General features: G+C 37.7%; 1 protein-coding gene across 1 annotated transcript; it reads left to right on the forward strand.

The window, feature by feature from the left end:
• The first annotated feature begins 15,369 nt into the window (after positions 1-15,369).
• Positions 15,370-27,724, forward strand: Crhbp (corticotropin releasing hormone binding protein). The gene is made up of 7 exons (XM_027927905.2): positions 15,370-15,450; positions 15,827-15,920; positions 16,207-16,364; positions 17,356-17,566; positions 19,583-19,731; positions 23,670-23,787; positions 27,567-27,724. Exons 1-7 carry the CDS (start codon positions 15,370-15,372, stop codon positions 27,722-27,724), a joined length of 969 nt encoding a protein of 322 aa, XP_027783706.2.
• The last annotated feature ends 211 nt before the right edge of the window (positions 27,725-27,935 follow it).

Below are 27,935 nucleotides of genomic sequence, written 5' to 3' on the forward strand. Positions count from 1 at the left end.
ATGATTCAAAGGAGCAGGAGAGAGGAGGGGATGTCAGGTGGTGGGATGATTCAGTTTCCAAGAAGGAAGGCAAAGTCCCTGACTTCAAGCTGGTTCCCCAGGTGAAGCTTCCCTCTCCACTTCTCCACTGTGTTGTGGGGTGGAGTTCTCTCCCCACTCAAGGAACAGAATGGAAGGGAGAATGTTCTCGGAGTGGTGTCTCCTCTGTCAGGACAGAGGAGCAGGAGAGAATCCTATGGAGTGAGGCACTCTTCTAGAAGTAGTTCCAAGGGGACAGACTGTATGAATAAACTTCAAGAGAACTGAGAAGTCTCTTATCTGGTCAAGTCCCAGCTTCATCTGACCAGCCCTGGTATATGATCACTCAGCTTCTCAGAAGAGCCTGGGAAAAGTTGTCATATGCAGGATGAGCAGTCCACCTGTTCCTCAGGTCACTATCATCCACTGAACATTTGTTAAGTACCAGGCCCTGTCTTAAGCACTTTTCACATGTTGTTTTGCTCAATATTCACCACATCCTTAGGAAGCAGAAATTATTATTCCCCTTAAAAAAAAAAAAACTTGAAAGCTTATTTTCATTCCCTTATGATGATATCTTTCTTTTTATTTTATTATGGTAAAGTATATATAACAAAATTTATCCTCTTGAACAAAACTACAAGGTCCATGTTTTTTTTTTTTAATTTTATTTATTTTATTTATTGTAGTTGTTGATGGACCTTTATTTTTTATTTATATGTGGTGCTGAGAATAGAACCCAGTGCCTCACATGTTTGAGTCAAGTGCTCTACCACTGAGCCACAACCCCAGCCCCAAGGTCCATGTTCTTAATTGTACCTTACCAAGTATTTTTCCCAATGCAGAATACGGATCACTAGATCAGAAACACCTTGAATGATTAAAAATCATTGACTCTATGGCCCCACTCCAGCCATACTAAAGGATCATCTTTGATTAACAAACTCCACAGGTAATTCCTACATAAAAGCAAAGTTTGAGAATTACTTCATCCTTCCCTTTTGAAAATATAACTAATAAAAGATGATGGTGGAGAAAACGATGGCATGATAACAAACTATAGGCTTGTTTTCAGTGCTCTCAGAAGACAAATGCTATGGTTTGAATGATGGTATCTCTTCCTGATTTCATGTGGAAACTTAACCCCCATTGTAAGATTATTAAGAGATGTGACCACTGGGAAGTTATTAGTCATGAGGGCTTCATCATCATGAATAGTATTGTATTAGCATTTTTATAAAAGAGTTCCAGATTGAAGATAGTGCTCTTTTGCCCTTCCATCCCTCTGTCACGTGATGTCACACAGTTCCTCCCCTCCAGTGGACACAGCAATAGGAGCCAAGTTGGAAGCAGAACAGAATATATTGACACCTTGATCTTAGACTTCCCAGCCTCCAGAACTATGAGAAATAAGTTTTTATTGTTTATAAATTGCCTAGTTGTGATATCTTGTTATAGTAGCACAAACAGACTAAGAAAATAAGAATCTAGGAGTTGTCAAAGACTATATATATGCCGTTAGGGTCTCCTGGAATGATTTCTGTTGTGTTAACCTTATATGTCCTTTCTGACCTCAAGACTTATCCTTTTATGAAGTGAAAAGATAAATCTTTTTTATAGTTATTCCATATTTTTCATCCCCATTTTTATGGATCACGTCAACATGTATTAAGAATGAAAAACAAACTAGCTTATTGTGTCATGCTGCCAAAATGTAGCATCCCAATGGGTGGCATAAGAAAAGACACAATGATGAGTTGAGATGTTGGCAAATCTATGCATGACGCTGCCACAGACGTTTAGTGTGGAACTGAAAACTCACCTTCAGGAAGACTTTCACCTCGAAGTCTGACATTATGTAGAACAAGATATTTCAATTTACCTAAAATTATCTGCATAATGAGCTTTACATGTGGTTTATCAAACCTGGCAAGGAACAGGTGACAATATGAATTAGTATGATTTCTAATTTGACACATCATTGAGATCAATTTGGCTTTTCTCGGTCTCATAATACCCATGAGTTGTCGTATGTGGCAGCATAGAATCCACCATTTCAGTGTCACAAATTAAAGCCACCACTTTGCTCAGCTGGGTCTCATACTTACTCCTTTACTTTTACACTCTCTTCTGAATTGAAAAGAAGACAATGAATGAATATTGGGGGACACATCTAATTCAGAGTGATCAAGATTTTATAAAAAATAATCAATTTATCTCTCCTCAGATAATATATATGGTACTGCTGCCCTCTGGTCTGTTGATTTATCCAGACTCAGAGAAATATTGTAAAGAATCTGTTAGTTTGACTATTTAGCTTTAAATCTCGAGAATTAAAATAAAGGATTTAAAATTATACATCATCATCAGGACTGGGGATGTGGCTCAAGCAGTAGCGCGCTCACCTGGCATGCGTGCTGTCCGGGTTCAATCCTCAGCACCACATACAAACAAAGATGTTGTGTCCGCCGAAAACTTAAAAAAAAAATACTAAAAAATTCTCTCTCTCTCTCTCTCTCTCTCTCTCTCTCTCTCTCTCTTGAAAAAAAAAAGTTCTCCTCCTCCTTTAAAAAAATAAAATTATACATCAGTTTGGTTACAATAGTAAATTCTTAGAAACAATAGAAATTTCATCAATAGGAGATCTGTTAAATAAAATATTTCATACCAATAAAATTCTATGCAACCATGGAGCTGGGGCTGTGGCTCAGTGATAGAGCGCTTGCCTAGCACTAGGTTCAATCCTCAGCACCACATAAAAAATAAATAAATAAAATAAAGACTGTGTCCATCTACAACTAAGTATGTCAAAAAATGCTTTGCAACCACTTAAGTGATATGAGGGAAGTATACTACATGAAAACATTTTTGTCATATGTGACATCAAAAAAATCACATTGCAAAAGATGTGAACTATAATCTGATTTTTATAAGGAAAATTATGTACTTATAAACTCTAGAAGGATAGATAAATACCAAAATATCAATCATGGTTATAGCTACATGGGAGGATTAAGGGTGATCTGTGGGTTTTCTTTATTATTTAGCTGTATTTTAAGAGTTTTTTTTTTCTTTCTTCTACTATGAACGTGTGTTTTATACAATAGAGGAAATAAGAACCTTTTTTTTATAATTGTGAAGTGAGGTTGGCAGATTGAACTCAATATCCAATTTCACTCTCTCCCAAACTCCATTAAAGTTTTAATAAACAGGTTATCTCTCACTCTTCCTCTCAGGAGAACCGTGAAGGAGACAACAAGAACATTTTGGAAACTGGGGAAGATGTGAGCATGAGCACAGTACCTGGTTTGGTAGGCTAGAGAAAGCATAATCTCAAGGCAGCAATGGAGAAAGTCACAAACTAGGCTGCTTTTCTGTGCAGAATCCTGACAGGAAGCGTCTGTAATGAGCGTGGTGGGCCTAGGGGTGGGAGTGGGGAGGAGGCGAGGGCACCAAAATTAGGCGCACAGGGGAAATCAGTCTGAGAAGCTGCCAAATCTCAGGATACAGTCTCCGGTTGTTAGTCATTCCTCAGCTCTTGAGTCTCTCATAAGAAGACTGAAGGTTTATTTTCTAGAGAGGATCTCTGTACTAGGGTGCCAGACACAGTTGAAAGTTGCGCCAGACCCCAAACAGAAGGAATGCACCATGCACCAGAGCCCTCCTAGACCTTCCACTGGGCTGTGCCCCAGCCCCAGACAGACTCTTTCCCTTCCTGGTGGGATGCCAAAGGCCTTCCTTACAGACCACATGTGTGCTTGCTCCTCAAGATTTTGAAATTAAATAATAAATCACTTAGGACACATATATAAGTGATAAAAACAAAATAAAAATAAGGAAATGGACACTCTTGTTTTCTGTGATGGAGAGGAAGGGGTATGCAACTGGGGGTAGAGCCCTGGTAGTGTTCAATTTCTTCAACTGAGTGGTTGGAATGTGGATGGCAGTGCATTTTATCATTCTAATGCAAAATGTAGATGTACAGTTTATATACTCTCCCCCATGTATTTTTTTTGTGTGTATTTATTGTCAATGGACCTTTATTTTATTTATTTATATGTGGTGCTAAGGATTGAACTGAACCCAGTGCCTTATACATGCTAGGCAAGCGCTTCACCACTGAGCCACAACCCCAGCCCCCTATGTATTTTATATTTTATAATACAAAACAAAATTGGTGTATTCCAAGAGTATACCACCAGGATGAAAACTAAGAATGGGCAATCCAAGACCTCCTACTTCCTAGTGTATTTTTTTCTTCCTTTATTCTTTTCATTCCTATTCTGTTTTTCCTGTTCCTTATTCCATCTTTCTTTTTCTTGTTTCCCCTGCTTCTACCTTATATCTCTTGGTCACACCTAACCAGTGTACCTCAGGGAACAAAAGTTTGTTGAATCTCTCTTGAAGGTTTTAAAACTGAGGCATAATTTATGTAAGATAAAATACACAGATTTGGGGGCTGAGGTTGTGGCTCAGCGGTAGGGTGCTTGCCTATCATGTGTGAGGCACTGGGTTCGAGCCTTAGCACCATGTAAAAATAAGTAAACAAAATAAAGGTATTGTATCCATCTACAATTAAAAAAAATTTTTAAAAACCCCACAGATTTTAACTGTTCCACTGTGAGTTTTGATAAATGGCTGGATACATCATGGAACTACCATCCTAATGAAGATATAGAACATTCCATCCCCAAAGAGGTTCCCTTGTGCCAATCCATTCTTCTCCTTTAGAGGCAAAATTGTTCAGGTTTCTATCACCATGTATTAGTATTTTTTCCTTTTCTAAAACTCTATATATTAGATTCTGCAGCATGTACTTCTTTTGTGACTGGATTTTTCTTTTATTTTTCCCCTGAATAAAATATTTTAATGATTTATTCATGTTGATCAATAAAATAGCAGTTTTCTATTAAAAATACACTACATTTTTCTTAAGACTATTATCAGTATTTTTAATTTCAGCCCTTTATTGGATGTAAGTAGTTTGTCATTGTGGTTTTAATTTGCATTCCCTGGTGACTAATGATATTGAACCCTTGTACATGCACTTGTTGGTAATAAGTTTATCTTTTTCTGTAAGGTGACTATTCAAATCATTTGCACTTTTAAAAAATAGAATTTTTTATGTGTTACTGTCATATACATGAATTAATAATAATTAATAATATTTTCTCTCTGTGGTTGGTCTTTTCACTTTCATAATTGTGTCTTTTGATGAACATGAATGTTTAATCTTAAGGAAGTTTAATATTTCAATTATTGTTAGTGTTTTCCTAAGAAATATCTGCCTATCCCAAGGTTGCTAAGATACTATTTTATGTTTTCTTCTACATGCTTTATAGTTTTAACTTTCATATCTATTCTGAGACCTATCTCAAATTCATTTTTATATACAATGTGAGGTAAGGATCATTTTTTTTTTTCCATATAGAAATCCAGTTGTTGGGCTGGGGTTGTGGCTCAGTAGTAGAGTGCTTGCTTAGAGTGTGTGAGACACTGGGTTCAATTCTCAGTACCACATATAAATAAATAAATTGAAGGTCCAATGACAACTAAAAGAAAAAAAAAGAAATTCAGTTGTTCTAGTAGCCTACATAATTAAACTGATGGAATGCCTCTATCTTTGTCTTTGTTTATGAAGAAAAAATATTCTAAATCTAAGGATCAAATCTTGGAAGTATGTATCCTTGTACTCCACATCCCACTACTTCTTTAAATCATGGCCAGTAATCTTAAAAACCAATGCTTAGGACTCCCAGATATTTATAAATTATGTACTTCTTTAGAATTATGTATTTTAGTTTAATAGAGAAAAAAGACATTGTCAAGAACAAAAATTAATAGTGTTATTCTTTGACTCTGTTTTCTTTCTTACTTTTTATTTATTGATGGATTCTAATTTGTTGTGTATAACAGCAGAATGCATTTCAATTCATATTACACACATAGAGCAAAATTTTTCATATCTCTGGTTGTATACAAAGTAGAGTCGTACCATTTGTGTCTTCATACATATACTTAGGGTAATGATGTTCATCTCATTCCACTCTCTTTACTGTCTTTGCTTTCTTATGTCTAAGATGTAAATAAAATTTACTGTACATACTATCAATGTGATTTATGATGATTGATGTTGAATTTGGTGTGGCTGAGACTGTGTTTGTCAGATTTCTCCACTGTTAAAAAACACTCTCAATGCACCCCCCTCCCACCTACCTCTTCCCATACTTTTTGGCAGGAAGGCACTATTCACAGCCCATGTTTAAGGAGTGGGTTATGCTCCCCCTCCTTAGTGGCAGAGGATCAACATAATTGACTAGGAATTCTTCTGCAAGGGAGACTTGTCTCTTCTTCCCACTTAAGAATTTATTTATTCATTCATTTACATTAGCATGGTCTCATGGAAATTTATTTTATGCATTGGATTATAATCCAATACAACCTTATCCTATTGTTCAAGGTATTTCAATTTTGGCCTCTGAAAACTCTTTTGGCTGGTTCTGAAAGTTTACTTTTTAAATCCTAAAGTTTAGTGTTCTGGTCTGTTTTTATACGGTGATATTTAAAAACATGAATGGGACCTACAGTATAGCTATTCTATGGGCAAAAAACCTGATTTCTTCAATATTTGATGGACTTCCTCCCCTAGATGACCTACAGGAAATTTGTTCTGTTTGCACAGTAGAGATGATTAGAAATGTAGAAATGTCAGGATAAAAAAGGGAACAGTGTTCATTGATATTTCATACATAATTTCAACACCAGCTGGTGAGGGCATGCTGGTTTCAGGGCTGAGGCATTGGGGCTGGCTTGTATCTTTTCTCCAGTCACTTTCTATGCCCCACAAGCTGGGCTTGGCCCCAGGCAGCTTGATTTTACAGATGTTGATTAAGTCTAGAAGTAGCTGTCTGGATAGAAGGCTATGCCTCACAGATGGTGAGTCAATTCAAGGGCTTCATAGACAAAGGCCATCACACAGCTGGGATAGTTGGGAACCCCAAAGTCAAAGCTCCAGGGAATATAGAGAAGATGAGAAATGTCTATTCCTGAATGACCCATCACAACAAAACTTAGTGGCTTAAAACAACAATGGTCATTTATTATTTCTCCTAGTTTCTATGGATGGGTATGGGAAATTTCTCTCCAGAGGAATGGTCTGGCTTGGGGTTTCTCGTGATGCTGCAGTCAGATGGTGGCTGGAACTGGGACTATCTCCAGGGCCTAAAATTACTGATTCTTTTCATGGGTGTTGCCTACATGCCTCCACAGTGCTGTCCTGAGCCATTAATAGAACTCAAGGCAGAAGATACTGATAGTATCTTTATTTCAAACTTTGGTGTTTTGTTTATTATAATTTTTTATTCATTTCATTCAGTAATATGTTGCATTATAATATTACTTATCTTGGTGACTTTTTTTTTTTTGTGCATTCCCTTAACTTTCAGGTCCTAGGTGAATGTCCTACTTGCCTTGCCCTCACCCAGCCCTATCACCACAGCTTCCTCCATACTTTGTGTCACCAGCACATGGTGGAACTGGTTGTGGTCTATTAGAGGTGACCCTAGAAAATGCTTCAGCACCTCCTCACTTGCCTTTCCCCACTGAGGTTTTACCACTCGACTCTCATTGTCTGGAGGTGCCACATTTCTGGATGTTGTCAGCAATATCTTATTGGTGACTATTTTCTACTTTGTAACTAGGTGAAAGGAAAAAACCTTCTATTCAGTTTTCTTACTAACTAGAAGTGCCAGGGGTGTGTGCTGGGTACTGAGGAGGGAGATGGATCAGAGGCAGAGTCAAAATTTGAGGACTTTATATTAGGATGGAAGTCAGATATATTATGTTAGAATAAAATTCAATAAAGGTTATTCAAGCCACATATAGGATATTTTGAACATTTATCAACTACATCTATTGCTCAGAGTTTTCTCAAAAGAGAGAAAAGGAGGAAAGGAAGGGAGAAAGAGAGGGAGGAGAGAAGAAGGCTGGCTGTTGCCAGGGGTCTCAATAAGTGAGGCAAGAGGCACCACAGATAACTAAACCTTGCCTAGCTTGCAGTTTTCTCTGCTCCTGTCCTTATTTAGAACCGCTTGAATCTCTGTATAGAGCTGACAGATTTCTCTCCTTTAGATTTATTCTAAGGCACTAAGGAATATGATGCTTTATACTTCATTTCTCTTCAGTCAGGGAAGAGGCAGATGTTATGTGCTGATGCTACATGCCAATTCACGTCACCACTACCTAATGACACATACACTGACAGCTCTGGACCTCGCTGTACTTTTCCCTTTGATGCAGGCAGTGAATGATATTAAATGGCATTTCATTATGATCCACTGGCTAGATATTAGTCATGGCATATTCTGGAATAAGCCTAAGAGAGTTGAGATAACAAAGTCACTCCAAAGTCAAGGAAGTCATTACACGAACATAAACAATCCCCAGTCTTCTTTATAGTTATTGATCTGAGGGCCTCTCTCTGTGGGCTGCACCACCTCACAGTTTGCTGCTAGTCTTGTAATTTTTAAACCTAAAATATTATTGTTCTGGTTCATTTCCAGGGCTGTTGTTTTTGGAGAAGGATTAACTGACTTACTGGATATAGACAGATCCTTTGGTTTGTTTGGACTTTGTTTCTCACTCACTGTGATAATCTGGATAGATCATCTAATCTCTTATTCTTTTCTCCGTATCTAACTCTTTGAAAACCTCACCAAATCACTACTTTCTTATTTCCAGAATAAGAAATATTCCTCAGCTATAACAGATGATATCATTCAACAATCTTGATATGGGATCAAAATACTTCCTTGGGCTAGTTCCTAATTATCTTATATTCTGTTTCTGCTTTATGACTTCAACTTCCTTTCCTCAATCTTCTCAATTTCACTCCACTCCACATTTCAGCTTTTCTCTCTGATGAGCTAAGCTACTATCCATTATGGTACATAATCTTTAATAGGACTCATTTCTAGCTCAACTTTTGAAATGAAGTTCTGTAATTCTATTTCAGCCAGTCCTCTCTTTTTCAAACTATGGCTTTTAAACTCTCTTAATGTTCTAATATAAAGTCATTCATTCCAATTTAATAATGATGTAAAAACATATCCTATGCATGCTTTCTTATATTAGAAGTAAAACCATAGTGATAAAAACCCATAATTTGGTAAAACTTAATAATAGCTATCATTTAAATCTAGTTTTTATGATACAATATTTAGTGCCTCTAATAATTTCTAGTATAGAACAACCATTTTATAAATGAATTATGACCAAAGGCCCAAATAAATTTTGTTTGGTTTTCTCTTATATACATACCTTTACTTTGTAAATCTAGCATCCTTGCTTCTAGAAACTGCTTCCCCTTCCTTCTCTGCCCTTTGGCTATCAGGAAAGAGTCATGGCAGGATCCTACACCTGGCCTCTGAGCCTCTTCCCACAGTTTTGTGGACTGGAGATTATAAAAACATCACTTTGGTTATTCCCATTTGCCTAACAGTAATGCATGAGGCCTAGGAATTGTTGGTGGCCTGGTTACACCACAGGGCTGCAGAAGTTGGTAGCATTCAGACAAAGAGGCTAAGTAGTAGCATTAGAGGTCCTGCTTCTGTCCTTCCACTTATACATTATGGAAGCCATCCCTGTGTCCTGATAATAAATTCCCCTTTGGGCTCAATCTCAAGTATGGAATCAGTCACTCACAATCCCCCAAATCTTAATTTCTACTGACTGCCCCTCTTCATGTGGGTTGAAAGTAGCTGGCACATGAGGATTTCATTCAAAGGCTGACTAGTTTCTGAAAGGATATTTGCTTAGTTTCTTCCTTCCTGATCTCAAACACATCTGAAAAATAAATCTTATCTACTTAAATAATTGCATTAAATATAGCCAAATCCATTTTTTACAGAAATAGAAAAATAATTCTAAAATTCATATAAACCACAAAGGACCCCAAATAGCCAAAACAATCTTTAGAAAGAAGAACAAAGCAGGAGGCATCATACTTCCTAATCTCAAAATGCATTACAAATCTACAGTAATTAAAACTAGGGTACTGGCACGGAGATAGACATATTGAGAACAGAAAGCCAATTCATCTTTAACAAGGGTGCCAAGAATACATAATAAGGCTGGACATGGTGGCACATGCCTGTAATCCCAGCAACTAAGGGGGCTGAGGCAGGAGGATCATGAATTCAAAAGCCAGCCTCAGCAACTTATTGAGGTCCTGTCTCTAAGTAAAATATAAAAAATGGGCTAGGGATGTGACTCAGTGGCTAAGTACCCCTGGGTTCAATCCCCAGTGCCCCCCCCAAAAAATTTTAAAGAATATATAATGGGAAGAGGCTGGAGTATATACTTCAGGGTAGAGTAAGTGTTTAGTATTTACAAAGCTCTAGGTTCAAAAAAGAATACAGAATAGGGAAAGGATAATGTCTTCACAAATGATGTTGGAAAAACTGGATATCCACATGCAAAAAATTGAACCCTTATCTTACATCATATACAAAAATAAAAAAAATGGATTAAAGACTTAAAAGTAAGACTGAGATGTAAAAATCCTAGAAGAAATCATAGGAGAAAGATTCATAATATTAATCTTGGCAATGATTTTTTTATGTCACCAAAAACATAGGCAACAGAAGCAAAAATACATAAATAGAATTACATCAAACTAAAGGAAGCACTAAGCAGAATGAAAAAATAACTTACAGAATGGGAGAAAATATTTTAAAAAACTAAATATATGATAAGGGGTTAATTTTCAAAGTATATAAGGACATATAATAGCCTAATAGCTAAAACAGAAAAAAAGAAATATTAATAGCTTGATTTTAAAATGGGCTGAGGACTTGAATAGACATTTCTCCAAAGAAGATAGATACATGAATAACAGGTATATAGAAAGATGCTCAACATCACTAATTGTCAAGGAAATACAAATCAGAATCACAATGAGGAAACACCTCATACCTGTTAGGATGACTATTATCAGAAAGATGAAAGATAACAAGTGTTGGTGAAGATATAAAGAAAACAAAATCCTTGTGCGCTGTTGGTAGGAATGCAAAAATGGTGCAATTGCTATGAAAAAGAGTGTGAAGGTTCCTCAAAGAATGAAAAATAGAATTATGCATGACCCAGCAATCCCATTTCTGGGCATTTATCAAAAAAAATTGAAATCAAGGTCTCAAAGAGATCTATGCACTCCTATGTTCCCTGCAGCATTATTTACAATACCCACAATGTGTAAACAACCTAAATGTCAATTGCTGGATAAAGAAATGTGGTATATACATATAAGGGGACATTACTTATCCTAAAAGGAAGGAAATTCCCTGTTAGGATAAGTAATGTTATAGTTATCCCATTTTTGTACAATGGATGAACATTGAGGACATTATACTGAATGAAATAAGCCAATCACAGATGGACAAATACTCCAAGATTCTGCTTATATGAAGTCTATAATAAAATAGTTAGCTAATAGAGGAAGAGAGTGGAATGGTGGTTGCCAGGAGTGGGGGAGGGGTAAGTGGTAAATGGGAAGTTATTAATTAATGTGTTTAAAGTTTCAGTTGTGTAAAATAAATAAGTTTTGGAGATTTGCTATACCATATTTTGCCTATAATTGTGCATTTAAATTGAGAAAGTAGATTTCATGTTGTTTTCTTATCACCATAAAATAAAAATAATACCCTCCAAATTCATTCCAACAGCAGAACATATTGAAAGCAAGTGGAAATATTTTGTGGTTGTTGCTGGCTAACTATAATGAGTTTCATTCTTTTGACTTCTTTTCTTTTTGTACTTGAGATTGAACCCGCCAGGGTGCTTTATCACTTAGCTACATCCCCAGTCCTTTTTATTTTTTATTTTGAGACAGGGTCTTGTCAAATTGCTGAGGGTCTCTCTAAATTGTTAAGTTACTGAAGTTGGCCTCAAACTTGCAATCCTCTTTTCTCAGTCTCCTGAGTTCCTGGGATTATAGGCCTGTGCTATCACACACACTAGCTAGGTCACCTTTATTTCTTAAAGAAAACTCAATCATATGCCTCATTTTCCAATGTTATAACAAATTAATCAGGAAAGGAAAAAATAAGTTGTTTTTTTAAAAAGTACTTTTTTAGTTGTAGATGGCCACAATACTTTTATTTTATTTATTTATTTCTATGTGGTGCTGAGGCTCGAATCCAGTGCCTCACACATGCTAGGTAAGCGCCCTACCACTGAGCCATGATGCCAAACCCAAGAAGTTCTTTGAATGCAGTGTTAGTGATGTTCTCTTTCAATGTGATAAACAAAAGAAAAAATTTAGTAGAGCAGATAAGAAATACTTAATAAGTCATGGGACCATGTAATAGAGATTTAAGTTACATAGTCCCCTTTGCTTATTCTGACACCTCAGGGCATAAGCAGTGGAAGAGACTCTACAAGCTTGCTCTTAGCTATCACAATTACATTTTAGGACATTTTTCCAGAGTGATCTCAAAGTCCCTCTGCATGCCAGTTACAAGTTGTCTGTGTATGCCTTTTCAGCCTTAGCACAATTTCAGTTTCTGCTCTCATCCCAAATTCATATGGATCTGAATGTGGATATGATTATGGACATGGATCTGATATTGTGTGGCTACTCTGACCTTCAGGTGACAATGTGCTCTGGGATTTTATGAAAGAAAAAAAATGCATTTTCCTACTTGACAAAAATAAAGTCTTCACTCTGCCCAACAATAGCTCAAGACCTAAAAAACACTTATTAGGGACTATATAACACCAACATCAAAGAAGCTGTCAGAAAAGTATGGAGAAAATGTAAAATATTTGCAGAGAATGGATACAGATAATTTTCATATACACAGATCATTTCCAATAAGTGTGCCTGGGGATTCTTGAGTTTACACAGAACATATGTCAAACAACAACAGAAACCCAGTTATTTGTTGAAAAAACAATTATCAAATATTAAGCTAATTGTTTGAATGACCAAATCCGTTCACTAGAACAATTTATCCTCAGTCCTCAAACATAGGCCTGCTTATTGTCCAGAAACTTTTTCCCTATCCAATTCAAACTAGTCCTCCATTACAAACCAACCAGATCTCATTTTTAATAATTTGGTTCATGGATGATGGCCACCTGGCTTTTGTTTGTCCTCCAATTCTATCTTCTTAGTTTTCCTCCATAAGTTCTAGTTCTTTTAATTAGCCTTATTTAAAAAAAAAACAAAAAACAAAAAACAAAACAAAACAAAAAAAAAAAAAACATTTCCCCCTGGCTGAAAAGATGTTTCCCAAGCTGGTGGAAATTCCATTTTGATTTCCCCACACAGGATTTGGTGGAAATGAAGCTCATTTATATATTTTGTGAATTGTTGTGCAATGTCAGATACTACCTATCAGTCTTATGTTTGCTTGCATTCATGTGCGTGTTTCTTGAGGAAAGAGCTTCATGAAAGCACTTTGGGAATATCATTGTTATCCATGCACCAGTGGCTGACGTTTGTGTGGAGCGGGGGCATGTTGGAGAACAGTGTCTCTTTGGTGATGCTAATAAGTAGCACTGAGCTGGGAGGACACAAGTTGCCAGACCCCCAAGTAGGAAAGACAGAGTTCTCCAAGTGAGTTCCAGTTCTAAGTAAGCCAGGGTTGTGGCTAAGTTGGTATGAAAGGAGAATGAGCCCTTGGCATGCAAGGTGAATGTGCCTGAGGTTCTCTCTGGGCCCAAATGAAGTGGGAGATGGACATGAGGATACCACATTTGAGGCCAAGTTAGTGGGGGTTAAGCAATTTGTTTCTCTCCTCTTTTATTCCTCTCATATAGCTTTATATTCTTTCTAAAACTCAGACATCTAAACAGTCACTAGGATGGAGAGAATGACATAGTTGCCAGTGTTCTTCCTCTTTCCCCCCTCTGAGGTCTGAGGAGTATTTATAAAGTTAGGCTGGGGTAAGAAGACCTCCTGTTTAATGAAGGTGCAGTCCCTACAAAGCTCAGAATTGTCCTGAATATGAAAATATTAACTTCTGACACTACTAGGCAAATTACTGTTAATTTTGAGTATTTTTTAAACCAAAACTATAGCTATTTCCTTCCATTAAAACCTGCAGTATGGTCTAATTGTGTATTGATAATTTTAATAACACTACTAGGTGCTTTATAAGAAAGGAGGGAGTGGGATGGGGATATAACTCAGTTGGTAAAGTACTTGTGTCACATGCACTAAGGCTTTGGGCTTAATCCCCAGCACCACAGGAAAAAAAAGGGGGGGGGTAGTAAAGCCAAAAGCAGAGCATCTCCATATTCCCCATAATTATAAACATACAGCAGAAGCAATGCTCTTCTCTGTTAATCAGGGAAGAGAAGTGTATACCTAACTTATGTCTGGACCCCTAAGTCATTTAATTAGACCTGTACATTTGCTAGTGAGCAGTAACAATATAGCTTCTTAGCTGTTCTTTCTACCGTAATACAGAAGTAATCCAGGTATGTGTACCCATTGAGTAGACAACACTCTCCCAGTGGTTCAGGTGGCTACTCAATTTATGGTGCAGTTACCTGTTAAGGAGTGTATACATAATATAAATAACTGGGTGAAGTGACAGAGGTCAGCTAAAATTCAGAAGTCCACAAACCACAGAAAGTTAGTTTTCCATTAAGGAAATACTTATAAGAAACTGAACCAGGATACAGCAAAGAATAAGGGACAGGAAGAAAGTTTGTAATTGCATTACCGCAATGTTCTACAAAATCAGACTTCAATTTCTGTCAAAGTTTTGGAGCTAAAAATGCCTCAAGTTTCTTGGTGAGTAGTATGAACAATTGCGTAAGTACTGTACTCTGACAATTTCCAGCATGATTCCATCCAAGTTGATGTGACAAGGTAGGATAAGGTCATTTGTATTTGGGTATTTTTATGCATGTGTATAACTTTGTTGATTTTGTTTGCAAAAATGAAAAATTTCCAAATGTTCACAGGAAGTATAATGAAGTATTTGGAAGATCAAGTAAAATGTCCTTCCTTATTCTTTGTCCCTGCCTCATTCTTTCTCCCACACTTTTAATTTACTAAGTTGTGATCGAAATCATTCGTGAATAATGCTGGGCCAAGCTGAAAATTTGTGACTGAGAGCTGGACCCTCGTCATCACCACGCACTTTGTCACTGAGAAAGGGTAACCCATGGTAACTAAGCTCCCATGAGTTAAGGGGCAGAGAGCCTCCCCTCCCTGCTGCTCTATAAAAGAGACCTAAGGGAGGGACCCTACTGCCTTCTAGCACTCAGTCTGGGCAAAGGTGCGGGAAGAAAAGCCCAGGATCTCGGGAGCAGAGTGCATAAGCTGCAAGGCCAAGCATGCCACCTAACTTCAAGCTCCAGTGTCACTTCATTCTGATCTTCCTGATGGCTCTAAGAGGAGAGAGCCGGTACCTAGAGGTAAGCCATCCCTAGATTGACCCATCATACATTTCTTATGATTGTTCAGCCTTGACAGGCAGGCAGGTGGCCTCTGCTATCAACCTTTTATGAGGTTAGCTCTTTCTTTCCTCTGTATTGGATCCTTTCCCCCGGTTTCGCCTAGACCTATCTTTCTCCTTGCCTCTGAGCATCTATACTGCCTGCTTTTCTCTCGCCCCTGGGGATGCCCTGGTCTGAGGGGAAAGGGTCTAAGACCTTCCCATTGTCTCCAGACACCCAAGGAGGCATTGACTTTCCTTTCACTTTGCTGCGAGGCAGATAGGGTGCCCAGCTCCTGGTGCATTTTCTTTCTCACGTCTTGAACTTTTCTGAACGGACCCATTTTCCTTGTCAGCTGCAAGAAACCGCGGAATATGACCCTTTCCTACTCTTCAGCACCAACCTGAAGCGGGACCTGGCTGGGGAGCAGCCTTACCACCGTGCTCTGCGTAAGTCGGGGCTCGAGTCCGCTGGCGCCTGGGAGGCTGGGAGGTTAGGGTTGGACACCTAGTGTTAAGTGCCTCCCGGGATCTTACGGCGCGAGGTGGCCGTGATCTCCTGGGTGTGATCCCCTTTGCTAAGGATGAGATCGGGAACCCCGAGCAGCCGAAGCTGAGCCGGGCTCGCTGCAGTGCGCGCTGCAGAGCCGGAGAAGAGAAGAGCGAAGAAGGGTCGCCTGAGGCTGGCGCGGAGAGAGCTACAGTCCTGGATGCCTGGTGCCTTTCCCTTCCCCAGGGTGCCTGGACATGCTGAGCCTCCCGGGTCAGTTCACCTTCACCGCCGACAGGCCGCAGCTGCATTGCGCCGCGTTTTTCATCGCTGAGCCGGAGGAGTTCATCAACATCCACTATGACCTGGTCTCCATCGACTGTGAGGGCGGGGACTTCCTAAAGGTAAGGCGCCCGTCATTGCCTGAAAGGGGGTAACCGGAGGATTGGAAAGGGCTGGAGTGCTGCTATCGCCTTGGAAAGCAGATGACACTTCTCAATTAGACACTCTGCTGGTGTTGGAGAGGCGCGCTCGGGCTCCCAAGCTGCAGGAACTTGGTTCCAACTCCTAGAAAGACCTATCCCGATTGCCTGTAGGGCCGTTGCTGCTGGACGCTGCGCGGTTTAAACTTTTCTTCGAGGCCCTGGGAAATTGAAAATTAGCAGCTTGAAACGTTGTGATGCAATCTGAAGCAGACAAAATATAATGAAAACTAACTGGCAGGAAGTCCAACTAGGAAGCCAGTCTTGGTGAGAATGCCAGCCACATACGTTTGAGATCCAAGCCCTTTTTCCTGCTGACCCCCTCTCTGCGTGTGTGTGTGTGTGTGTGTGTGTGTGTGTGTGTGAGAGAGAGAGAGAGAGAGAGAGAGAGAGAGAGAGGAGGAGAGAGAGAAGAATAAGTTTTTGTACACTGGCAGATAAAATTGCTGCCCCTGTTTTTTCTTTTGCTACCTATTTTTGAGATATTTTGTTCATATTTCAATAACTAGAGGAAAGAAAGGAGCTGAATGAAATCCAAGTTATGCTTTGGTGGAATTCTTCTGAAGGTGAGATATAGAAAATATGATCAAAATAAAAATGTATATTATTTATGATTTCATTTTACCAAAATGGTTGAAATGATAAAAATAAAGTATAAGAAAATCTCTCTATTTGACAACATCAAGTCTTATACATAAAAAAAGCATTAACTGGTTAATAATATTACTTGCAATGAACTTTCACAGTCAGAATACATACAAATGGAAAGGAAGCAGGCAGGGGGTCCGCTGCCAATTTCTCACTTACCACTGAAGGCTTACTGCTGGGTAACTTTTCCCCCATTTCAACATACCCATGATCTCAGGAATTGATGAAAGTGACCATCTGTGTCTGTATTGTTATTTTTTGGAAGGTATTTGATGGTTGGATCCTTAAGGGGGAGAAATTCCCCAGCTCCGAGGATCATCCTCTCCCCACCACTGAGCGGTACATAGATTTCTGTGAGAGTGGTCTTAGCCGAAGGAGCATCAGATCCTCCCAGAATGTGGCCATGATCTTCTTCAGGGTCCATGAACCAGGAAATGGTTTCACACTAACCATAAAGACAGACCCCAACCTCTTTCGTAAGTGATTTTCCTGCATTCTCAGTAATAAGTCAGGACTTGGGGAATGAGGGGAGTCAAATTGCTTTTCCAAAATAGCATTATCTCACAGACTTAGAAAATTTGAACTGAGAAATGATGTGAATGGAAATTCACTTATAATTGGAAATGATCTAAGGGTTATTTTCTGATCATTATTATGAAAATCAAGTCACACTTGTTAATTTATTTCCCAGGCTAAGTAGTATACTAATTTAGGGTGGATACAATTCTATTTTTTTCCTCCAAAGTCTTGTTCAGATCTCCTAAGATACTACAATGTTTTCAGTGGGAAGCATCAATTTCCCAAGTCATTCCACTGATCCAGGATAAGCTTGAAGGATGAGATATGAAGTTGTGATCTAGAACTACCTAGGCAAAAACTGAAAGGCTGCATATCAGAGACATGGTGGACAGATGTCATGTCCTGAGCAGAGGATTGAACCAGAATACTTTTGTGTTGTCTTCTGAAACTGAACTCACCACCCTAATTTATTTCATTTCTGGTGGAGACACACATATTCTATAAAACTACAGTTCAGGCCTGAAGCCCATTATTTTAATTAAATCGAGTTCACTCATTGGCTTATTTTTTCCTATTAGAAGAAAAACATTTTTAAAAATCAGAAGATGAAAGAATATCAACCATTTAGGTTACATATACTAGTATTAATATTAATACTTCAAGAAGTTGAAGGATGGGGCCTAATCTGCCCAAGAATAATGTACTACTAGTCTTCTGATTTCTATTTTTTAAAAAATAAACAATAATTTTTTTGAAAGAAGCTCTCCTGCCTCCAGAAAAGGCAGTTTCTGAGGACTGGTACAGAATAATTCTTGAGGACAAAAGAAAATGTTTCTCCTACATTTGGTGAGAAGTCAAAAGAAGTCTTCTAGAATTATGAAATTTCAGTTCTTTTTGAAATTAAAAGTGTGATTAAAAATATAAGAAGGAGGCAAGAGGTGGGTTAATCAGACTTTTTCTGATTAACCAGGAACTTTTGCTATAATCAGCAAAAAATGCAAATTCTTCTGTTTCAAAGTTAGAAAAATAAATACAAGTCTAGATTTGAGATACAAAACAAAAAAATTTCCAGAAATTCTGGAGAGTAATTGAATGTTAAAAGCTTACCTTTTGGGGGCTGGGATTGTGGTTCAGTGGTAGAGCGGTTGCCTGGCACATGTGAGGCACTGGGTTTGATCTTCAGCATCACATAAAATAAATAAATAGATAAGTAAATAGAATAAAGGTATTATGTCCATCTACAACTGATTTTTTTAAATTTGTTTTAATCAATATCACTGAACATTTGGCAAATATTTATTAGACTTAAGCTTGCTATTTTTCCCAGCCTATCTTGTTGCTATTTTAAAATAAAATTATTTGTTTATTTTTATTAATTTTTTTAATATTTATTTTTTGGTTATAGGTGGGTACAATATCTTTATTTTATTTTTATGTGGTGCTGAGATTGAACCCAGTGCCTAATGCATGCTAGGCAAACGCTTTACCTCTGAGCCACAACCCCAGCCCTATTTGTTTATTTATTTATTTATTTTTTTAAACAACATTATGGCTCCAAATTCTATGAGTGAAGACTTCAGACAGACAGAGTTAAAGCCTCACCTTTAAGCCTGGATTGTTCCATATTCCTAGCTTGAACCTAGATCCTAGTTGACAGAAGTCTTCATAGAACAATACACCAGTTAGTATTGTTTGTCTGGTTAACAATTCATGTCTTGTTGTTGTAGAAAACAGAACCCTGTGAGATAAAGTGAGAAGCCCCCTTGCGCCCAGGGTCTCCTGACAATATCTAAATATCAGTGATGATTTATTCCCCGACTCTTTCCTTTCTCCAAATCGTCATGTGATATATATTCTCTTCCTGGCACAAGATTCTAGGCCATGAACATAAATCTAGGATAAGGAGACAATAAACTTCTATTAAAACCCAGCAAACCAAGTAATGCAAATGTAACATTTTGTTTCCTACAAAGCTTGCAATGTCATCTCTCAGACTCCAAATGGAAGATTCACCCTGGTAGTTCCACACCAGCATCGAAACTGCAGCTTCTCCATAATTTATCCAGTAGTGATCAAAATATCTGATCTTACTCTGGGACGCTTACATGGTGTTCAGTCAAAGGTGAGTGACTTACTTGCTTCCTAATCATTTGGTAAAGCCACAGCTTTATCAGAGGAAAAGGAAACCTGGCATCAGCAAATTGGAGTATCATGTCCCTGTGGTTATTAAATCTCATGTTTGCCCCAGCTTCTTTAACAAAAGCCCTCTTCTATTTCTGTTATGCTGTCAGAACCCTACTCAGGTGCCCATTCTGACTATTTCAATACTTTTCTTGTGATGTAAGAAATGCTTTCAACTGGTAAAGTTGTAGTATGTAATTACAATTGAACTCTCTTGTACTTGCCTCTTTTACAAAAATTCTCTCCTAGCAGAACCTCCTGTGAGTCATCTACACAGCTGTTTCTGATTATTGGAATTTTTTTTTTTTGACATGAAGGAAGTATCTCATTGACAGAACTGTGGTATGAAGGAATGCTAACTGTAGCATAAAATACAAAATTGGATTTTTTATATTTCAAAGGCAGTAAAGTTTTGAGGAGTTGTTTGAAATACATTAAATTTTATCCATTTTGCATGAAAATATTAGTTGATAATCCATATCAATTTTCTTTCAAATGAATTTCTGAATGGACCTTAAAATTAATGTTGAACTTATCCACATTTACTTGTACTGGTAGCATTTTCCCTATGAATCATCCTTATTTCCTATTACTTTCTCATATGACCAAGTTAAGATGACACATATTTGCTGGTATCAAAGTGGTCATAGTGGGCTGGGATTGTGGCTCAGAGGTAAAGCGCTTGCCTAGCATGTGAGAGGCACTGGGTTCGATCCTTAGCACCACATGAAAATAAAATAAAGATACTGTGTCCACCTATCACTAAAAAATAAATATATTTTTTAAAAAGATAGTCATAGTTCCTAATCAGACAGATTCAAGTGAAGCCAAATTAATAGGACCGGGACTGAGAAAAGCAAATTTCCAATTTCCTCTAGTCCTAAATTCATGGGTCACTGCCATTTTTTTTTTTTTAAAGTTGGACCTTAATGGAAGAATAGTTCTTTGATAAGCACATCTTTTAATATCTTTGCTCTAGTCTTCTTGGCTTGATATTGTTTGCATGCCATTCTTGATGTAAAAGGCGGTGTGGTAGCAGATGAAGAGATCTGTCCTTTCAGTACTGAGGCTATAAGAAATAATGTTAGTGTTTCCTCTTAACAGTTTAGAGCCTCCAGTGTCCTAGGCATTTATTCTTCTCAGTGAGACCCTTGTCTCTAAATAAAATACAAAATAGGGCTGGGGATGCAGCTCAGTGGTTGAGGGCCCCTGAGTTTAATCCCGGGTACCCCCCCCAAAAAAAATATTTTCTGATGCTGAAAATTGGCAATGAGAAAGACAGGTCCTAAGACAGGCAAAGCTGCCATGCATTTCTAGTAGGGGCAAGTGCTGTACAGAAAATGCAGCTCAGTGGTTTGATAGACAATAAACTGGGAACAAGGAGGTGAAGAGAGGGAGGAACTATCTGATATAAGGTAATCAGGAAAGAAATCTTCTAAGAAGGAGACATTTAAAGCGAGACCTGAGTAATAGATCAGGAGCCAGATCTGGGGAAAAAAGAAAGAGTAAAGGCAACAGTGGTGCTGAGGCTGAGAGACAGGACTGAACCTGCTGGGTTCTAGAAATGGGAAGAAGACAAGGTAGCGGGGACTTGTGTGAGATGTCTTAGGGAGATGGGCAACACAATAGTGTGGAGAACCCTGTTGCCCATATTAAATAAAATGAGAAACCATTGGAGAGGTCAAACAGGAAAGCAACATGACCTGATATATATTTATGTCTAAAGGCCCTCTGGCTTCCACACAGTGAATGGGCTGTAGGGACCATGTTGCTGTTTTCACGGTCCTCAGGAGATAGATGTCTCTTTGGTTATTATTTGTGTATCCATCAAGACTATTTCCTAAAATAAAACATTCCAGCTTTCTTATGCATTGGAAAGTGAGTTTCACCAAGGGAAGCTTCAGTTTGCACATTGAGTACGGTGGGGAACTCTACATTAGGTACAAGGAGTCTAGGTACTCCTTTGGCACATTGTTGTAACCTAGCAAGAGATGGATAGTAACTTAGAACCTCAAGAAAGACATCTCAAGGATCGCTGCTGAAGAATGGAACCCCAGATAGGTCCCTACTCAACTCAGTTTCTGCCATTGTTTATAAGAAAACTGCATAGGATTACAAAGAAGACAGAAATGTCATTCAACACTTAGGAATAGGTCCACCTAACTTCCTTGTCTCTTGTTCTGGTTCCCTCATTTTAGTTTCCACTTCTTACCAACTTTTTAAATTCCCATTTTTTTTCCTCTCTCTCTCACCTGCTGAAATTTGGAACCTAAAGAACTGAGTGGAAACTTTAGTCTGTAGAGATGTTCCCCCAGGACATCCTCTACTCAAGGGAAAGGCAGTTTAGTCTTTTTTCCCTTCACCACTAAGTAGCTCATTAACTCTCAATTCACAAACATGAAACCTTGTGCACAGTGGGGCTAATTAAATCTCTATTTCATCATTTGATGAAATTATGTGAAAAGAACCTAAGCCTAGAACGCTGCACATAGTAGGCCCTTTAAAAATTGATGCCCCAGGGCTGGGGTTGTGGCTCAGTGGTAGAGTGCTTACCTAGCATGTGTGAGGCACTGGGTTCGATTCTCAGCACCACATATAAATAAATAAATAAAGGTCCATCAACAACTAAAAACATCTTTTAAAAAAAAATTAAAAAAAAAAAAGATGTCCCCACCAGATGCTGCACACCTCTGATTCCAGCAACTTGGGAGGTTGAAACAGAAGGATTGCTAGTTCAGGACCAGCTTCAGCAACTCAGTGAGGTCCTAAACAAATTAGTAAGACATTTTCTCAAAATAAAATTAAAAGGGCAGAGTATGTAGCCTAGTGGAAAAGAGCCCCTGAGTTAAATCTCCAGTGCCAAAACAATAAAAAACAAAAAACATTTGCCAATTCATTAGCTAAGCAATTGCTATTATAAGTTATCTTCTAACTTGTAGTTTCATTCCAGCTGTTTTTCAGTGTCTTTCTAAATGTTGGAGTGTGTGTGTGTGTGTGTGTGCGCGCACGCGCGCACGCATGTGCGCACACATGTACATGTGTGTGTTTTAAAGTTCCCTATCTAGATTTTGGTTCCTGTGTGTCAGGGTCTATCTGTTTAACTTCTGGGCAACTGTCACATGCCACTTAATAAATTCACTTCCATGAAGAAAAGATTCACAGGCCAAACTGACTACACAAATTGTGGGAGACAATATGAAGTGAAAATGTGAGGACCATTATTTTAAAAATTATTAGGAATTTCAACACAGAGACCATAGAGCATTAAACCAAGCAGAGGTCCCTTCTGAACTTTGAAGGTGATGATAAGTCTAGCTAACTTGGGCCCCCAAATCAGAATTTTATCCTTTTAAAAATATACTCATAATCAAAATAAACTCTTATTGGTAGAAAAGATGTGTTCCAACGTGGAGAAATTCTTTTCTAAAGAAGAGAAAGTGGTGAGTCAAAGGGAAAAACCAATGTGCATGCCCAACTTATAAAATGCCGATAATCAACTTAATTTAACTCTGACTTCATGCATTAAGAAATTCAAATAATTCAGTATGTATGTCCAAGAGATTTGAAAAGCAAAGCATTTTTGGATTCCATTTTCATACATTTTATATCAAGCTTCCGGCCCTTAAGCTTAAAATTATGAAAAAAATATACCAGGCACACACATTTAAAAAAATGATTACTCAACTGGTTTAGAAAAGCAATTCTTGTGATTTTTTTTCTGTTAAAAATGTCTTCATTTCCGGAGTCTCAGATGTTAAATTCAATGATGCTGCTAGGATGTTGAAGGCTGATTGAGTGAATTCGACTATCCACCATTGACCAAATAGTTTGGCTTTTGTAATTTGTTTAAATGTATTCTTTGGTGCTTTATTCTCTTAGAAACCCCCTGCAGGTTGTGGGGGAATAGGAGACTTTGTGGAATTGCTGGGTGGAACTGGATTGGACCCTTCCAAGATGATGCCTTTAGCTGATCTTTGCTACCCCTTTCATGGCACTGGTGAGTTAACATTTTCTTGCATAAAATACCCAAATTTTTAAAAATACATTTTGGAAGATGAATTCCACCACAAAAATCTTTCATTTTATATGTTGAGCCAGTATGGAAATACAGTTAGGCCTATGTATAATATCAAACTCTATTACCAAAAATCTGACATAAAGAGATAAACCTATGGAACAATTAGGACATATATTTAAGGTTGGTCCTAAGTAGAACTGTGAAAAATACAAAGCTTTTCAATTCTTTCCATGTTCTTAGTGGTCCCTGCTTTCATTTCCTGAAGACTAAAGGGTTGCTTACCAACTAAAATGATTCAATAGTAGATCTATCATCAATTAATAATAGTATAATAATGAAATACTATTTAAGTTTCTATGTATGTGAATAAGTGTATTAGTCATAGTAAATGAACACCAAATCGGTAAGCTTTTTCAGAAATTTTCTGAACTGTCGAATATCCCTAACTTGTGACAGCCAAACCAGTCTCTCAAAGGCCAATAGGATCCAGAGGTAAATTCTGAAATCCAAAAGTGGGCACCAGTTATAAATGACTTAGTGCATAGTTGCCAAATAGAACCAGATCTTCTTTATCAGGAACCAATGAGGATTTTCCATGTCATTATTATGCTCAGGTCAGTGAGGATAGGTGGACATTACTGATGCTCATACCAATCTAATCAAATATGTATGTGTGTGTTGGGGGGTGGATTATATAAAATATTTCTGTAAGAGTCACTTCCATACTTGTACTTTAGGTACAGGAATCTCCGGTTACCATTACAGAGACAAAAGTAAAACAGAAATGAAACACACAAGTGTCTAATCTTAAAGACACTTCCTGTCCTGTCACCACAGATATTATCAGCTAGGTAATGAAGCTGCAAAACAGACAATCATTTTGTTAGTTGTGCCCTGGTATAATTAAAACCAGATCAACACACCAGTATTTTCTCTCTGAACTCATGCTGGTACCTGGATATCTCTGAAACAGAATTAATACACACAGGTAAGAAGAACTAAGGCCCGATGTGTCCTCTACCCTTTGTGGATACCCTGAATGAAAAAGTTTCAGGTAAAGAAAACAGAGACAGAAGCAAGGTACAGAGGGCAAAGTAAAAGAGGTGCTCATCTGAGCTGCCAGCTTTATTTATATCCATAGGTTACCTTAGTTCATTGGTATCATTAGAACATATTTTTCAATGAATAAAGTTACTGTTATATGGGCAGGTTAGGACTCAGTGACATAACTGTGTTGTCTAACAAGAGAGTTTCTTTATTTCTAAAAGCTGAGTGTCTGAGATTAAGGTCAAGGCTGATAAGACTCTAGCACAGATCCTCCTCACGAAAGACATTACCATAGCAGCTAGGCATTGAGCATGTATTAGTAATCTTACTAGTTCCTGGGAAAAACTGCAGAATATTACAACCACGGGAAACAGGGACCCATTACCCACTGTGAGTTTGCTCACCAGAGGAACACTGCCTTGTACATTTCCAAAGCCAGAATCCTTACAGTTTCAGATGAGATTAAAGGCAGAACTGAGCTCAAGGAAAGCTTTCTCATGGAAGTAAGAAAGGGTGGATTTCTAAAAGCCCACTTTGCTGAAGATTAGACCATTTATGCCAACACCTGAGCCCTGGTTCCAGATGTTTGTATGCATGGTTTTTCTGACCTGGCTCATGTTTCCTCTGAGGCACTGCATGGAGAGAAGACCTTGAGGATGTGTATGTGAATAGGGTAAAAAGATTGGGACTTAAGGGCTGGGTTGTGGCTCAGTGGTAGAGCACTTGCCTAGCATATGTTTTTTTTTTTAAAAAAAAAGACTGGGACTGAATAACATGCATGCCTTAAAATTTAAATAATTGAAGCAAAGTTCATTTTTTTCTGCTGGAATTATATGACTTCAATAAGGCAAAAGGATAAGACTAAGGCCCCAAAATAATTTTTTTTTTGCTTAAATTATCTAGATAATGAAAACCAATATTAAGATGCTTTTAAGGCTTGACCTATATCACTCTGTGGCTCATTTTAGATATTTTAGATTTTTTTATCCACTCTGTTTTTATGAGTTTCTCCTAAATTGTTCAAAAAATATGTAGATATAAATTTAATTAGAAATTAGGTGAAATTTTAGACAAATTATATGCAGATTAACTATAGGAAATAAGGCATATTATATAGATTAAAATCCAAAGCAAGATCTGAAAAAAAGAATGATTTTCAGGGCTGGGGATGTGGCTCAAGCGGTAGCACGCTTGCCTGGCATGCGTGTGGCCCAGGTTCGATCCTCAGCACCACATACAAATAAAGATGTTGTATCTGCCGAAAACTAAAAAATAAATATTAAAAATTTAAAAAAAGAATGATTTTCCAAATTATTAAATAAAGATAAATTTGGCTCTCCTGGAAAAAGTTACCCTAGGATCTCTGGAACTTATTTAAAAATGATTATACAGTTTATATTTGTTGTATTTTCAAATTGACTTTACCTCACTAACATTACAGAATTGTTTTACTTCCTTTAAGCCCAGGTAATATTTGTAAGCTACCTGTTACACAATTACAATGCCATTTCTTAGAATTTAGCCACACCTTAAGAAACAATAGGTATGGGCAGGGGGACTGAGCAGAAAGAATTATTGTAAGACTGAAAAATCTTGCTTCAGGAACCAATTTGAGGCTAGAGAAATAAGAAGAAAGCAATTTTTAATAAAATATGACATTTAATATATAACTGTTCATGCATAACTTCATGAAAAGAGATATAAAAGTTGTCAGATGCTTATACAGATAATGAAAATATTGAATGTGAGACAAGTAAGAATGTTTTAAGCTATTCCACATGAGAAAGAAAAAAAAAAATGAGGAAGCATTCAAGTGGACAATAGAACACAAGAGGGTATAATCAGGGCATTTCTACACCTTGCACCTTAAAATTTTATTTATTTAATTTAATTAGGTATACATGAAAGCAGAATGCGTTTTGATTCATTGTGCACAATTGCAGCACAACTTTTCATTTCTTTGTACACAGTGTAGTGTTGCATTATATGTGCAGTCATACATGTATCTAGGGTAATAATGTCCATCACATTCCACCATTTTTCCTGCAACCATTTTTTTTTCCGTTGTTGATGGATACAATACCTTTATTTATTTTTATGTAGTGCTGAAGATTGAACCCAGTACCTAATGCATGCCAGGCAAGTGCTCTACCACTGAGCCACAACCCCAGCACTGCCCCATGCAAATGATTTTAAATGTGTAAATCAGACTTGTTACCTAGACGAAGAAAATATTTTCATCTACATAAATATCCAGCAGTACATTCCCTCAGCAACTCCAAATGTTGTGACAATCATACACTGCCCCTACCAATGTCCAACCTCTCCCTGGAGGGCAGTATTGTCCCCATCAAGAACACTGACCCAAGGCCCCTATGCAGAGATGACTCATTACCTTTGCCTTCTTTAACACCCTAGCTTTGCAGGAGAGCAGGAAAAAGGCCTGGAGACATTCTCTTGCCTCTTTCCAGCTAGTTGTGGTTTACAGTGTTCTTGTACATGAGGAAAAAGGCTGAGTTCAATTTCAGGATTCTTATTAATTATATACTACAATAAAAACAAAAACACATTTCAACTAAAAGTTGCTCGAGTACGATAAATGAAAATTCATTGCCTCACTTTTGTTGTGCTTAAATAATCTAGTCAACAGCAATGAGTTGGCTATGGTTTCTAACCTGCTGGGAAACTTTTATTTTTTCCATCAATTATAGCCCAAGTGAAAATTGGCTGTGACAACACTGTGGTGCGCATGGTCTCCAGTGGAAAACAAGTAAATCGTGTGACGTTTGAGTATCGTCAACTAAAACCATTTGAACTGGAAAACCAAAATGGAAATAGCATCCCAGAATTCTGTTTGTCCAATCTTTGAATAACCAGCTCAGTGATTTCCATGCTGCTAGCTAAGTGAGTTCTTCATGGCTATTGCATGTCATTTTGATGACCAGACAGGGAAAAGCCTTTCAAGCCAGTCGGTATTCCTTCCAGGCCATGAACATATATATGGACATTCATTTTTGTACTTTGCTTCCTTTTTGTTTGTAATATCTCAATGAACACATGGTAGAAAATCAACCCTGCTT

The sequence above is a fragment of the Marmota flaviventris genome, chromosome 5 (assembly GCF_047511675.1).
Source record: "Marmota flaviventris isolate mMarFla1 chromosome 5, mMarFla1.hap1, whole genome shotgun sequence".
Taxonomy (NCBI): Eukaryota; Metazoa; Chordata; class Mammalia; order Rodentia; family Sciuridae; genus Marmota; species Marmota flaviventris.